The sequence below is a fragment of the Ahaetulla prasina genome, chromosome 1, assembly GCF_028640845.1.
Source record: "Ahaetulla prasina isolate Xishuangbanna chromosome 1, ASM2864084v1, whole genome shotgun sequence".
Classification (NCBI taxonomy): Eukaryota; Metazoa; Chordata; class Lepidosauria; order Squamata; family Colubridae; genus Ahaetulla; species Ahaetulla prasina.
The window spans coordinates 354,122,044-354,138,418 of NC_080539.1; the positions used below are offsets into that span (position 1 = coordinate 354,122,044).

General features: G+C 40.1%; 1 protein-coding gene across 2 annotated transcripts in view; it reads left to right on the plus strand.

Annotated features, from left to right (window-relative positions):
- Nucleotides 1–16,375, plus strand: part of MDGA2 (MAM domain containing glycosylphosphatidylinositol anchor 2) — a 732,231-nt gene that overhangs the window by 563,343 nt on the left and 152,513 nt on the right. For both annotated transcript variants that reach the window (XM_058163141.1, XM_058163142.1), the window contains one exon: nucleotides 3,994–4,263. In XM_058163141.1, the coding sequence (XP_058019124.1) occupies nucleotides 3,994–4,263 (270 nt within the window). The remainder of the gene's footprint in view (nucleotides 1–3,993; nucleotides 4,264–16,375) is intronic.

Below are 16,375 nucleotides of genomic sequence, written 5' to 3' on the forward strand. Positions count from 1 at the left end.
TATATTTTTATGTCCTCATTTTTCCATGTCTTGGATGTGCTAACAAAAAAAAAAAGAAAAAATACAAACTCATATATAACATTAAAACCAGTGGTGAAATCTGAACCGGTTTACTGCCGTTTCACTGGCTGCACATGCGTGCTACACTCGCATGCACAGTGCGCATCAGACCAAATGTGCGGTACACGTGCATGCAGTGGATGCCAAAAGGAGACACGGGGTAAGTAGAACAGCGCGCAGGGGTGATCAGCTGTGGCGCGAAATCTTTTTTTTTCTTTTAAAAGCATTTTTTTACAACCTATTCTGCCAAAGAGGTTGTAAAAAAATGCTTTTAAAAGTTACAAAAAAGGCTCTGACAGGCATGGGGGAAGGCAGGGATTTTTGCTGCCAGTTCTCCGAACCCCCCGTCACCATCGCTACTGGATCGGCCAATCTGGTCTGAACCGGGATCATTTCACCCCTGTTTAAAACCTGGTTAAATAGCATTCTGTGATTGGCATTTGCACTGGTGTGTTCATTGAGTAAGAGATAAGGGTAGTGGTAGTCCTATCTTGGAATCTGGGATTGATTAGAGAACATCTCTTCCTGCTTCTTTGATTGGGCTCCTCATTTCTGTTTGTTTGTTTTGTTTGTTTGTTTGTTTGTTTGTTTGTTTACATTTATACCCCGCCCTTCTCCGAAGACTCAGGGCGGCTTACAGTGTATAAGGCAATAGTCTCATTCTATTTGTATATTTTTACAAAGTCAACTTATTGCCCCCCCAACAATCTGGGTCCTCATTTTACCTACCTTATAAAGGATGGAAGGCTGAGTCAACCTTGGGCCGGGCTTGAACCTGCAGTAATTGCAGGCTTTGTGTTCTTAATAACAGGCCTTACCAGCCTGAGCTATCCGGCCCTTTCTGTTGGCTTAAAGTTGGTTTTCCCAATTGCACACTTAAAACTATTGGGATCTGTTGTAGCTTCAAGCATGGACACTTAGTTCGTTAAATCTATGCTTTATTGACTTCTTGATCCCTTTGGAATGGCTTCCCCTGCCTTCTTAAGTTTAACAAATAGATTCAAACAATAAACAAGAGATACAAACTCAAGGTAAACTGCTCCAAACTCAATTGCAGAAAATATGACTTCAGCAACAGAGTGGTCAATGCCTGGAATGCACTACCTGACTCTGTAGTTTCTTCCCCAAACCCCTAAAACTTTTACCTTAGACTGTCTACTGTCGACGTCACCCCACTCCTAAGAAGTCTTTAAGGGGTGTGCATAAGCGCACCAGCATGCCTACCGTCCCTGTCCTAATGTTCCCTTTTTTTTCAATTTTGTGCAAATACAATTCTCGCTGCTCTCTATACAGTTGGGGTGTTAAAGCTCATATTCAGCAACTTGAAATTAACTTGGAACTGAATTGATAAGCAGTGTTTGTGGCATGTTGTCTTCTTTCAATTAAGTCTCCTTCAGGTTGAGTTCCATTATGGTGATTTTATTATTTAGTTATTTAAATTTGTTGTGTCCCCTCCCCCACTCCAGCAGATTCCGGTGGCTTAAAAAAAACACAAAACTGAAAAATATAAAACAACATAGCCAATATTAAAACAACCACAATAAAAGTAAGAAACCACAATAGGTGTTTCGCAAACACATTGTCAGATCTGGGACCAGAGCCAGGCTTTAAGTATTTTCTGTAACTCTGGGAAAGGTGGGGAGAGGGGTTATGTATACCTATTCAAGAGAGCAGGGGCTGTGACTGAGAAGATTCAAAGCACCTGAAGGCCAGACAAGGAATAATGGATTGAAACTGAACAAGCAGAGATTCAACCTGGAAATGAGGCGATTTTTTTGACAGTGAGAACAATCAACCAATGGAACAGTTTGCCTTCAAAAGCTATAGGAGCTTCATCACTGGAGGCTTTCAAGAAGAGACTGGACTGACATCCGTCAGAAATGGTATAGGGTCTCCTGCTTGGGTGAGGGGTGGGGGTTGAACTAGATGACCTACAAGGTCCTTTCCAACTCTGTTAATCTGTTTAGGCATAGTTCTTTAGTCCCACAGGATTCCAATATTAATATCTTTGGTGTTTAATACAGGGGACCTGGAGCACCCCCATTCTGCCAGAACATACTGAGTGGGCAGAGACAACTGGAAATAGGTGCTCCCCCAAATATTCTACTTAGAGACATATCATAGAGATTGGGGGATACAGGGGTTTGTTTTGGTCTTCCCGAATACTTTTCTACTTCCCAAGCTGATTTATTAATTAGTAGTCTCCCATCTCATTTCTGAACTTTTTAAAGATCCAATTCAATTTCAGTTACTCAAAATCTTAGTTGTCACCATTTAGTCTTCCATGGGTTCTTTTCTTAATAGTACACAGATAGAATGATCCAGACTCAAGAGAGAGACAAAAGCACTGGACCTTGGACAGCTGGTTTCTTTATATTTGACATCTTTATATAGAGTTGGAGAGATGTTTGGTTTTGTATAAATATCATATAATAATGATATGTGAATTCTTGTTATATTCTGTTCTGTTGCTATGTCTATACAATTACTTAGAAAATTATTAGTACGATGTTATACTCTATACTATTACTATAACTATACTATCGCTATTCTACTACTATTACCTAATACTCCTATACAATTTGCTATATAAAGGTAAAGGTAAAGGTTCCCTTCCCACATATGTGCTAGTCGTTTCTGACTCTAGGGGGCAGTGCTCATCTCCGTTTCAAAGCCAAAGAGCCAGCGCTGTCCGAAGACATCTCCGTGGTCATGTGGCCGGCATGACTCAACGCCAAAGGCACACGGAACACTGTTACATTCCCACCAAAGGTGGTCCCTATTTTTTCTACTTGCATTTTTTTTTATGTGCTTTTGAAATTGCTAGGTTGACAGAAGCTGGAACAAGTAATGAGAGCTCCTCTTGTTACACGGCAGCACTAGGGATTCGAACTGCTGAGCTGCCAACCTTTCAATTGACAAGCTCAAGGTCCTAGCCCCTGAGCCACTGCGTCTTGCTATATTTATATTTATATTTATATTTATTTATATTTTATTTTATTTATATTTATTTATATTTATATTTATATTTGCTATATACTATGCTCTATATTACTGGTATGCATCAATGTTTCTTTTTAAAGCCTGTTCTGTCTTAAGTTCCCTCTCTTTGAGATTTCTTCTTTTTCTTTTAATGGCCAGCATGTAGAGTTCTTGCGCCTTGTTATATTGTGTTCTGTCTTGCTGGATGAGGACCCAGATTGTTGGGGGCAATATGCTGACTCTGTAAACCGCTTAGAGAGGGCTGTAAAAGCTCTACGAAGCGGCATATAAGTTTAAGTGCTATTGCTATCTCTATACTTCTTTTTCTTTCTTTTGGACCGACTGGCCTTCCTTTGGTTGCAGTACTCAGTTTACTGGTGGTTTCAAAGCTCCAAAATATACACCTTCCTCCATTCTCCTCCCACACCTGTGTCAAGGTAGCAAGTTTATTGGCAACTCTGCCATGCTATCCAGTAGTGGGTTTCAATTTTGTTCATTACCGGTTTGCTTGTGGACGTGGGCCTGATGCTTCTACGTATTCGCAGAAGCTTCTGTGCATACACAGAGATGTACGGGCAGGTGGGCGGAGCCTCCTGTCGCCGCCACTACCAGTTCGCCTGATCCAGGACTAACCGGTAGTAACCCACCACTGATGCTATCCTGGGGAAGAGAGTAAAATGGGAGAGAAAGAAGGCAATATAAGTGCCTTCAATTTTTTCAAGCAACCTGCTCATCTGCATGGATCAAATGTAACTTCTAAATGATTTTCAAAAGCAGTTCCATTAACTAATCTTTTGAGGTGAAATGATTGGTCAACTGATTAATTTGGAAGTTTATTTTCAGGTTTCAGTGCAAAATTATGAGGGAATAATATGAGTAATCAGGGCAGGAGGAGGTGTGTGTTTGCTGTGTCCCCTTTTGTTCACCCCGCCTCATTCTTTTGTCTTGCAGACCCGCCTGCTGTTGAGCCAACGTTCCTTGAGATTAGACAAGGCCAAGGCCGAAGTGTGACCATGAGCTGCCGGGTGCTGAGGGCTTACCCAACTCGGGTTTTGACCTTTGAGTGGCGATTGGGCAGCAAGCTTCTTCGGACGGGAAGATTTGATGCTCAAGACTCCACAGAGTATATAATCAGGAGCCTATCAAGGGACAGTTACGGAAATTACAGTTGCAACATCATCAACGAGGCAGGGGCTGGCCGCTGCAGCTTTCTCGTGACAGGTAGGCCTTCTACATGCTTCCCAAGTTGGTGTTGACACCATATAGAAGCTGAGATGTCTTAGGATGCCTAATTCTGTAGTCAAGCAGTGGTGTCTGATGTGTGTGTATGTATTTATGGAAAGAGAAGGACAAAAGAGCAAAACCTTTCTCTGTATAAAACTATTGTACGCTTCCTGTTTGTAAGTCCCTGCAAGATCTCCATTTCTGAAGACCAAAACTACTATTACTATCAAAACATTAAAACATTTGGCCTTTATTTTAATAGCATATTAAATTGTGTTCAGCAGTCCAGTTTATTTATTTTATTTATTATTTATTTATTAATTCGATTTGTATACCGCCCTTCTCCCGAGGACTCAGGGCAGTTCAAAGCCAGTAAAAAATACATATAATACAAGTTAAGAACAATATAAAAAACTGATTCAATGTATGGCCTAAAAACTAAAATAAGAATAAAACCCCTTTTAAAAACTGCATTTAAGCTAGCCCTGCGCGATGGAACAGAAGAGTCTTCAGCTCGCGGCAAAAGGTCCGGAGGTCAGGGAGTTGACGAAGTTCAAAATAGTTAAAAATTATTAATAACTGCATTTGCAGAACTAATGTTGTACACGCTCGATTTATTTTCATCTTTTTGTGTGCATGATTTAGCATGTTCTGTGCACCCATCACATTTTACTCATTTATTGAATGGTTGATTGATTGATTAATTGATTATGCATCATCACGTCAATGTTGACTGTTAATGATTCACATAAATAAACTTCTTTCAGAATGATCTGATCCTTCTGATCTCCCAGTGGTGCACCAAGTGCTGCAATAATTAAGCCCATCCATCTTGACGCTGGTTGTCTTCTTCTCTTTCCTTCCATCTCACCAGCTAGATTTTTGTATAATGTATCCAAAATAATGATAATTTGAGAATGGTCACATGTGCTTCATGTCAGAATTCTCCAGACCCTTTATTACAAAGGAAAAAAATAAGTTTAATTCAAGTTGAATATAGTAGATGAATCCACCCTATCTATTTCCTTAGAAAAAGGTGACTGATGTTTTCATACATTAAAAAAAAAAGACCAATAAATTCATTCCACTCCTGGCTGGGGCCAATCTGGCTCCTCTGTTCAAATCCAGCTATTATGATGAACAAGGAAGATATTTCATTAATCTATAACATATGTATGTCTGCTATTCTTCCTCCTCTGCTTCCTTCTTTGTCTGCTTTATGTATTTATTATTCTGTGAACCATCTGCTAGCAGATCCTTTGGGGTCAGTTTACTGTTTTACACAATCATTCCCTTGTGACAAAGTTTATAGCTGTTGTCCTTGATAGTATGATCCATGAAGATTTCAATTTCATCTGCCTCCTCTATATTTTGGTCATCTGTTAAATGACATTGTTATTAAAGAATCTAAATGGAGATTAATTTCAGTTTTCTGTTTGACCGTATATAAAACCTGAGTGCATTAAATTAGCACTTAAGGATAAATTCAAGAGCAGCAACATAATCTACCATTTATTTCATCCTATTTCCCACACACATGTCAATACATTTGGAATACGTTCATTTCTGGAGTTTGTTGCTCCAATGACATGTAATTTTACTTCTTACAATGCAAAGCAGAGTCAAAAAAAAATTCAAATATATTCTGTTAAACTCTTTCTCCAATTAAGTGTCCTTGATTTTATTCTAGCAAAATAAATGTTGTTACTTAAAAATGTTACTTAAAAATGTTACTTACTTACTTAAAAATGGAGATACAGCTATAGAACACACTTAATGTCTTACCCTATGCCTAAATGTTCCCAAAAGTAAATTCCTGAATTGTCCAATTTTCACTATTTGGAATTCAAATATTACTTCCATGATGTCTCCTGGGGTTCATTCTCATGAGCCCAGGCAGATTTCTACTTCTATAACCGCTGTGATTCCCTCGTAGCTTAAAACTAAGCATTCAGTTACCAAATTTAATATAACTGAGAAGAGCACCTCAAGGCTATATATTTAGCTTCTCTTTGTACATTGTCCAAGTTTTCAATATTGTAAATATTCTGATATGTATTTTCATCAGGTTATGTTTCTCTCATTCAAACACAAAATGGTGCTAATCTTAATTCTTGTTTCAACAATAACCCTGTACTATTCCCATCTTCTTTATGTCATCCATGAGGGTAAACTGCTTTGTAACATGATAATAAAGAAGGAAACATTGATCTCATGTTTGCGTATGAAGACAGATCTTATCCTGTTATATTTTTAACAATACCTTATTTCTTTTTTTAAAAGAGTTTTTTATTGGTAAATCAAATTAAAAAACAGTGAACATGGTTTGACATCTCTGGTTTCTAACATTATCGTCGAATTTAAGCTAATAGATAATATACTTCTTGACCTTTATATACATTTACATAACTTCTTACATGTCAAGTATACAGAATAATTCCTCCTAAGCAGCTATATCCATGCTCAATATGGTCATATCTCACTTACAAGTTTCACATACATTGACATAGACATTTCTAGACATTCACTACACTTTCATCTACGCATTCTTCCTCTTATCCAACCATTCGTAAAATTTAGTCCAGATTTCATAATACATTGATTCACTTTTATCCTTGAGCTCCAGAGTAAGTCTGTCCATTTCTGCACAATTAAGGATTTTAATTAGCACTTCTTCTTCCGAAGGGGTTTCTTTATTCTTCCATTTTTGAGCAAGGATTTTCTTGATGCTGTTAGTATATGTAATATTAAATAGGTTGCACTCTGTATTTGCCCTCTGTCATTCCTAATAAGAAAAATTCTGGTTTGATTTCTATTTTTAATGTTAAAATCTCTTCCAGCCAACCCTTTATTTGATGCTAAAAACATTTAGCCTCTGTGCACTCCCACCACATATGGTTAAAGGTCCCTGGGACCACCTCACATTTCCAACATGTTGAAGAGTATTTTTTACTAATTCTTGCCAATCTTGTGGGTGGGAAGTGCCACCTGTAAAACACCTTATATAAATTTTCTTTATATGAGGTTGCTAGTGTAATTTTTATATTTTTTCCCATAAATGATCATTTATGGACCATGATAATTTGGAGCAAATATTTTGGTTATAGTATTGATTTGGAAAACAGTACCTTATTTCAAGTTGTAAACCTGAGAGCCATGGTGGCACAGTGGTTAGAATGCAATATTGCAGGCTAATTCCACTGACTGCCAGCAGTTCGATTCTCACTGGCTCAAGGTTGACTCATCCTTCCATCCTTCCAAGGTCAGTAATATGAGGATCCAGACTGTTGGGGACAATATGCTGACTCTGTAAACCGCTTAGCTCTCTGTAAAGCACTACGAAGCAGTATATGGATCTAAGTGCTAGTACTAGTATTAGTGCTAAACCTTCTCCAGACATTTAGCCGAAACAAGGCACAGTATTTAAGAAACACGGGGTAATGCATGCTAGCTTTATCTCCTCTTTTTTCCATATTCATTGTATTGGTAAATTTTGAAATGGTCGTATAAAATCATTAACCTGACTAGAGCTTGAATTAATCTCAGATGTCTGAGAAACTAATCCAACATTATCTCAAGAGTCAATTCAGTTTACAGTGCTTGTTTTTTTCAGCTGACTTTCTTGACAATAATAAGTTGACAATTAAGTTAAAATGAAGGAAAAGTGCACTGCACATTTTAACCACATCTTCTTTAAATGCAAAAGCATATTGAGAATCTGACATGGCTCATCTTTGCAAATAAATTGTATCTTCTTGTGAAGACAGATGCATTGATTGCCCTGTAAATCTCTCTTGGCCATTGATGACATCTCTGTAAAGGAAGATTTGTCTGCAAGTTATTAGCTTCCATTTTTCAGAGTTAATGAAAGATTCTGGCTATAAACTGGTAGGAGAAGTTACATATTTTATGTGGATCTGAAGTTTCAGTGCATTATTTTCTTTTTTTTCCTGAGGATAGCAGAACACTATTATATCTTCCTCTCTGAACCATGAATCTGTCACCTTCAACACTGGACAGCCGCTTGTCTGGAATGGAAAGGGCTGTGATGGCAAACCTATGGATTGCGTGCCAGAAGCGGCATACAGAACCATCCCGCAAGGGATGTGCGGCCTCACTGGTTCCTCTTCCACATTCCTGTGCACAGATGCACAGTGGTCAGCTGGACTTCACATGCGCGGGAGCGCCAAAATCTAGAAGAGCAGCATTCCATCGCGCATGTGCGATCTGACACCCAAACTTTTGGGTTTATGTCATGCGCATGCACGATGGCCAGCTGTTTGTTGGGCGTGCATTCACGCCAGAAACCAGAAGTTTGGGTGCCAATTCGCGCATGCACAACAGACTCTGCTCTTCCAGGTTTCGGTGCTCCCACATGCACAAAGGCCAGTGAAGCCACGTGGTCCAGGCGGTATGGTTTTGCGTGCCATTTCCAGTACGCAGGTCAGCACGCGGTGACATAAAAATTTAGCCATCATTAGTATAGGGTCTCCTGCTTGAGCAAGGGGTTGGACTAAAAGATCTCCAAGGTCCCTTTGAACTCTGTTATTAAAGATTTTTTTAGATGTCATTATTTAGTTTAAAGTTTTTAAAATTTACCTTTAATAAGCACCAATTTGCCCAGTATTTTGTCACCTCAAAGTTGTCACAATGTAACTTTTGGGACAAGCAAATATGTATGTATGCATGCATGTATGTATGTATGTCTTTGGTTATTCGGGTTTTCTCCCGCCTAAAATTGGAAGTATCTTGGCGACGTTTCAATGAAGTCTCATTCGTCATCTTCAGGCTGGGTGTTTACAGCTTCGTGCTTCTAGGAGGAATGTGTGATCGCAGCTGTTTGTTCCTTTTAACTGCTAGTGGGGGTTTGAACTGACTGGTTGGGAGCTTGGCTGTGTTCTGATTGGGTGGAGGTGTGTTCTGATTGGTTGGGGGTTTGGCTGTGCTCTGATTGGATGGTGGGGTTGGCTGTGCTCTGATTGGATGGGGGTGTGTTCTGTTTGGGGGGGCTTGGTTGTGCTCAGGTTGGTCTGAGTTGCAGGGGGATTTGAGTTGGTGAGCTGCATTGCTGTTGTTTGGCTTCGTGGTCGTGCTACATTTTCATGGTGAGTGTCAGTCTGCTGCATGTATGGATTGGAGGGGTTTGAAATGGCTAATGATGCAGCTGTGGTCTGGCTTCTGGTCTGTGGTCGTGCTTCATCATCGGTGTGGGTTTGAGTTTGCTTTCGGCGTGGATGTGTGGTAGTGACATGCTGTGTGGCACTCGTGAGTGTGGGTCTTGCGTCATTCTTCATGTTAGCGACTCGTTTGTCGATAAGGGCGGGTTTCCAAATGTCTGGTAGGCGGGAGGTATCATCTCGTTTATTCATGCTATGTGGGCGTTTTTCTATCTCAATGGCTTTTCTGATTATTCTCTTGTTAAAGTGTTCAGTTTTGGCGATAGTTCTGGTATTTTTAAAGTCAATTTTATGTCCTGTGGCTTTAAGGTGTTGGACCAGGGAAAAAGTTGGTTCCTCTTTTTTGACTGAGTTCTTATGTTCTTCAATGCGTGCACTTATTCTTCTGTTGGTTTGTCCGATGTATGTGGTGGGGCAGGCGGTGCATGGGATTTCATATACTCCTTGATTTTCTAACTCAATTTTGTCTTTGGGGTTTCTTATGATGGTGGATATTTTTCGGTTTGTGCAGAATGCTGTCTTGATGCTGCAGAGCACAGCCAAACCCCCACCCAATCAGAACACACCTCCACCCAATCAGAAAACAGCCAAGCTCCCAACCAATCAGTTCAAACCCCTACTAGCAGTTAAAAGGAAGAAACAGCTGCGATCACACATTTCTCCCAGAAGCACGAAGCTGAAGCCTCAAGATGACGAATGAGACTTCGTCGAAACGTCGCCAAGACACTTCCAATTTTACGCGGGAGAAAACCCGAATAACCAAAGACCTACATACAAACACCCGCGAAAACCTCAGAAAACAAATATATATATATTTGTTATTATTTGTTAATATTTCCTTACATTTCAGGTGCCTTATTGAACCCATTGTTTGTCTTCAAGAGTTTTATCTTAAAGGAAAATCAGAAGGGCCAACATTCTTGAGTTAAGGCCACATTTGACCTTTAAATGATGCACAGTAATAATATTTAAAAAATGAGCAAGAATCAGATCAATGCAGTGAAAGTAGGCATGACAAGTTGAATTTAATTCTAAGCCTGAATTTAAAGCCATTACCGTTTAAAAATCACACTCCACATATTTAATTGATTCCCTTTGTAATATAAAAAAAAATATGAATTGCAGCAAATTCTGTGGGAGCTCTGTGGGTTTTATTTAAGGCTTTGGGAAACCACATATGTCTGTAGGGCTACAGATGGTGTATCTCTGTAATAAACATTTTCAATATGGAGGTTGCATAATTTAGCCTTCTCCAACAGGGAAAATCTAGCAGAAATGGGGATTTCAGCTTCCAGAAAGCCGCAGCCAAACTGTCATGACTGAAAATTCTTGGAGTTGAAAATCCATGTATCTAAAGGGTGCCCTGACGGAGGATAGTGGATAGGTTTGAGTTCTGCCTCCTATTAAAGTTAATTTATGTCTGTAGTCATCTAGGTGTCAAGGAAACATTTATTTATTTATTTATTCATTCATTCATTCCCCAGCTCTAAACTACCTCTATTCACCAAAGAACAGAATTTTTTTTGTTCCTTATTTAATTTAGATGGAGAACTTCTCCCTGCCAAAAATAAAATTTTCAGCTACAGGAAAGAATATAGTTTACAGCAGGGGTGTCAAACTCAATTTCATTGAGGGTTGCATCAGGGTTGTGTTTGACCTTGGAGGGCCGGGGTGGGCATGACCAATTCAACGTCTCTCATGTCTGTAGTGGCCCTCACAAGCTCCGTTTTTGGTTGTGATGGCCTCCTGCAACCCTCTCGGCCCTCCCGAGATCCGTTTTCACTGGCAGAGGCACCATGGGCCAGTCCTTCACTGTTTCTAGGGCAGCCCTACAAGCCAGATCTAAGCAGCCTGCAGGCCTTGAGTTTGACACCCTTGGTTTAGAGAAACAACAGTTACTTCAGGTATGATGAATTTCAATAGGAACTTCAGGTGTAGCTGCCTCAAAGGGTTTGCTTAACTTGGTCATTTTTACACAAAATAACACCACCACCCCCAGATTAGGTTTGGTACAATACCCTAAGACAACAGTCCCCAATCTTTCCAGCTTGGCAGCCCGGTGTGTTTGGGGGAGAGGGGATGTGAGTGGCAGGCACATGTGCATGAGCATACACAACTACATTTGTGTGAGCAGAGCTTTGCACTCTTGACACGAGTGGAACTGTGCATCTGCATGCCCTCGCCTGCCATTCGTGCAGCCTGTTTCCAAACAGACTGCAGCCCAGAGATTAGGGAACCTGCCCTAAGATACCAAAAGCAAACAAAAACTTAAAAATAAACCAAGTTTACAACACAATGAGAAGGCAGTTCCTGGGTCCTTAGGTGATCTTACGAAGCATGTTGAATAACCCTGTTCATAAAATGAAGTCCAGCATCTTCTCTTCGGTCCAGTTTGAAATTAGATCTTGATCTTTTGTCCATCTTACCTTCCTCAATCCCTCTTTGACTCCCACTCAAAGCATCAAATTGGTGGGTTGCCAAAACCTGCCTTCTAAGCAGCCATTAAAATTCTACTTAATTTAAATTATACATAGAATATTTTTTCCTATGATGGATAATTGAAACACTTATAAAGCCCTATGTTCTCCAAGGACAGAATGTTCCACATACTTTATTATTGATTGGTGGTGATTTTACAGGTTGAAATAAAAGTTTCTGACACTGCCCCACCAAAAACTGGACCCCTACTTTTGGGTAAGATATTTTTTTCCTCTTCTAAGAGGTTATTTTCATACTCAATTCTCCTCATGCTTTAAAACTTGTTTGCATTTCATGGAGGATTTATTATTAATATTAATGTTAGTATTGCTGTGAGAGTGACCATCAATCCATGGAAACCTTTGCTTAGCCTTTGCCCCAGGTCCACCTCTTTTCTAAGGGTAGAATTGGTCTGCAGTTCTTTCTATTCATGGACAGTCCTCAGTTAGGGAACCGAGCAATGAAGGGAGTGGTATTTTGCTGCTACTTTAAATTTGACCATTCTCCAAAATACTTTTTTTTTTTGCAACCTTTTTTCCCCATCTCCATCTGACAAGGTGGACTACAGCCAAGAAAACCTTCTGCTGCAATAAATCCATTAGTCTTCCGACTCTTAGCAATTTTTGTTACAGCAGGACAGCATGACTCTTCCCTTTCCTTATTCACCTTTTACTTTATTTCACATTTTTTTCATCTCCTTTGATGATGTTCCACATAGTACATTGGAGCTATTTTTTCCCATTTTGCATGCTCAGAAAAATATACAGCAAGAAATCTCTCTCATCTTTTATTATACTCCTCTTTATAAATCTAAGGAAAGCAGGTTAAGAACATAATTAGATCTCTAGACTATCTATTTTCCATCTGTTCTCCCATCCTGTTCTAAGAAGTCATTTCAGGAATCCCACCGACTGAGAAACGGCATTGTCCTTTCCTTAGTCTTTATCTCCATTAAGCATTCAGAGATGTATTATTGCTATAGTTAATTATGGCTAATGCTGCAAATAGATCCATGATGCATACATGACTCTTCATCTTTCAAATGCCATGTAAAAGTGGCCGACACCATATATTAGTGGTGCATCTTCCATAAATTAGTTCAGTTTTACATCATAAAGAAAACCAATCAAACCTCAATCATTTTGACAATGAGATCAGATTGGAATTATGAAGGTAACAAATAGTTTTGTTTTGCTTTCTTAAAATCTGAGAGGTATGAGAAACAAATCCAGATTTTCCCCTAATTTTTATAGCAGGAGTGGGCAATTTGTGACTTTTTGTCCACATGCAGCTCTTACCCCAATTTCCAGTGGCATTTGGCCTAAAGTTAAAGGCCTTTAGCAAGCTGGGTAGTATGAATCTTCAAAGTAGAACTCCGATTTGACAGTGTTTTGAGCGAAGGAACCTCTCAATATTTCTTAATTACAATTCTTTCACTTCTAAGGACAAAGTAGCTATCTCTTGGCCTTAGTTTCCTTTGGAACTTTTGCAAACTTTCTCAGACCATATGCCTTAGACGAAAGCTGTGAAGAACCTCCACAACAAATGCTCTGAGACAATGCTGAAGAAATGCTGGTTGAGAGTCTTCGAATCTAGATGAGTATGGTCAGCATGGGCTGAGAGGTTTCTGAAGAATGCTGAAGAAATTATTCTCCAGTGCTAGCTGAGAGCCTTCCAGCCTAGGTGAGCATGGGCTGAGCATTCTCAACCAGTTGAGCCAGTTGAGCAGGAATGGAGAGAAAGCAATGGTATAGAAGGAAGGTGATAAATAGCTCAAAAAGGCCAAAGTATCTCCTTCAGGGAGCTCTGTGGTAGAAAGTTGAGAGGAGCTTTCATCTGTAGCATGAACAAAATTCTCCCAAACTAGGTTGATTTGGGAAATGCTGGGGGATTGCCTACAGTGCGCATTGGAGGCATTGAAGGTGCCCATCTGGATGTCTCCTCAGTCAACCTGAAGGTCTTGCAGGTGGCTTGTCTTTGGCGAAATCTGTGGGTATTTCCACCAGAACTTCTCTACCAGTGCTGAGAGAAGCCGTCTTCCATTGACCCAAAGTAATTTAGAGACAACCATATGGCTTTGAAAAAGCAACTGAAGTTACCTCACTGCCAAAATCACTTCATTGGATTGAATTTATTTCAATTCACACTGGTCTATCAGCAAGCAACCAGTTCCAGCAAAGAGAAGGAAAAAGAAAGAAGTGTTGGGAAGAGGAAAAGGGTCTTCCCAAAGGAGAGAAAATGGATGCCCTGGTTGTTCAGACTTCACCCACAGTTTGCTTCAGTCCCACTCATTGATAGACATACAGTTTAACCCCATACAGATTCCGCAATAGATTAACCCATGAAGCTTTTGACCCTCCACAGAATAAAGATCTCTGGTTCTTCATTTTTAGGGTGAAAAGACATGTCTCTTAAGGTCCACCCATAGATTTTAGAGACTGCTCCAGGATACATAAAGAAAGGAAGAGTGTTAAATGGACTGTAGCCTATTACAAAGTACACATCTCACAAGTTTTGCCTCTTAGAGATGACAAGGAATGATGTGACAGCAGAAGGAAAGCCCAATTCAATTAATCCCATAGAAAAAGAATAAGAAAACCCCACTCAATTAACTGCAGACTACAACATTGTTAGTTCCTTATTTATCAGTTATTAAAGTGTTTGATCCATCCATGAACTTGTTAAGACTTACAAGCTCCAGTTTAAACAGAGTTGCAAATGTTTTGTTCCTTTCACTTCCATCATCTTGCCAACCCAGACACTGCCCTGAAATGACAGGAACTAGATTAATTCTTTGCCCCTTAAATCTTTCCCTGTATTCAAAATTCTGCTTTAAGTCTTTAAAGCTTCCACTAAATTGATGCTACAGTTCTTTTCAGAAGTGCTTTGTTGCATCGGCTGGGATGCTGCTGATATATCAATTACAGGGTTTCATGTCTGTGCATGCTAAATCAGAAATGTGGACCTAGCGGACTTCTCGGCAGCATTGTATAGTAGAGAAGTGAGATCCAAAAGGGATCCAGATTGGTGATTAATTTTTCTGTGATGTTTGTATCGGCTGCTGGTTCCAACAGTCTTGCAGGGGTGCCAAACTCAAGGCCCAGGAGCTGGAGCAGGCCTTTGGGGTGCTTAGATCTGGCCCGCAGGGCCCCCTGGAAACAGCAAAGGACTGGCCTGTGATGCCTCTGCCAGTGAAAACAGAGCTTGGGAGGCCATGGGCACCCCGCCCCCGAGCTCTGTTTTCACTGGCAGAGTGTTGCAAGAGCACCATTTTCACTAGTAGAGGGTTGCAGGAAGCCATCATAGCCAAAAGAAAAACCCGGAAGCCCGTTTTCGCTGGCAGAGCGCTTGGGCCAAGTGAATACAAGTGATACAAGTGATACAAGTGATGTCAAACTGGCCACGCCCCCTGCCCCCCCACAAAGGCAAACACAACCCTTATGCAGCCCTCAATGAAATCGAGTTTGACACCCCTGGTCTATTATCTGGTGCATTGAACATAAACAACTGCAAAAATCACCTGATCTGCACTGAAGCAGATCAGAAATAGGCTTCCCTCTTATGCAAGGATGTCAAATTGGTGGCCCATGGACTGGATGTGTCACACACAGGCCATGCCTACCCCAGCTCTGCGAAGGGGAAAAAGATTGCAAAACATCACATGGCGGCAACATGACACCGCGAGGGGTTTTTTTTTGCATTTATATCCCGCCCTTCTCCGAAGACTCAGGGCGGCTTACACTGTGTTAAGCAATAGTCTTCATCCATTTGTATATTATATACAAAGTCAGCTTATTGCCCCCAACAATCTGGGTCCTCATTTTACCTACCTTATAAAGGATGGAAGGCTGAGTCAACCTTGAGCCTGGTGGGACTTGAACTTGCAGTAATTGCAAGCAGCTATGTTAATAACAGACTGTCTTTAGTCTGTTGAGCCACTCAACAAAGTTTGACACCTGTGTTCTTGTGGATTGCTCTGCAATAGGGTGATGGGAATGATTTACTCTTAATCATTGCCCAGATTCTGGCAGGTGTTAAAATGGGACTTGATTTTCCCATTGGATATCATGGAAAAATATTGCTATATTGCTTTTTTATTTTATTTTATTAAGAGAACAAAATTAAATTGCACTGAACAGCAGATGGGCTCAATCATATAAACAGCCCCTTCTAATTCTTCGGTTTGCAGACAAGCTAATATGACTGGGCAAAATATGAGTTATGTTGGTTCAGGAGTTTTCCAGCTACAAGCTTATGCTTAATCCTCCTATAGCTAGGTATTCACATAGAATGAGATAAAATATGCCAGCATGGTACAGCATTATGAGGAATTATATGAGCAGGTTTCTGTAGACTTTTGGAGTTTCATGCTTTAAAGAAGTCCTATTATAGAGTGCTGTTTCAAAGAAATAAATCACCAACTATTAGCAAGTAGATGAGGATTACCAAATAAT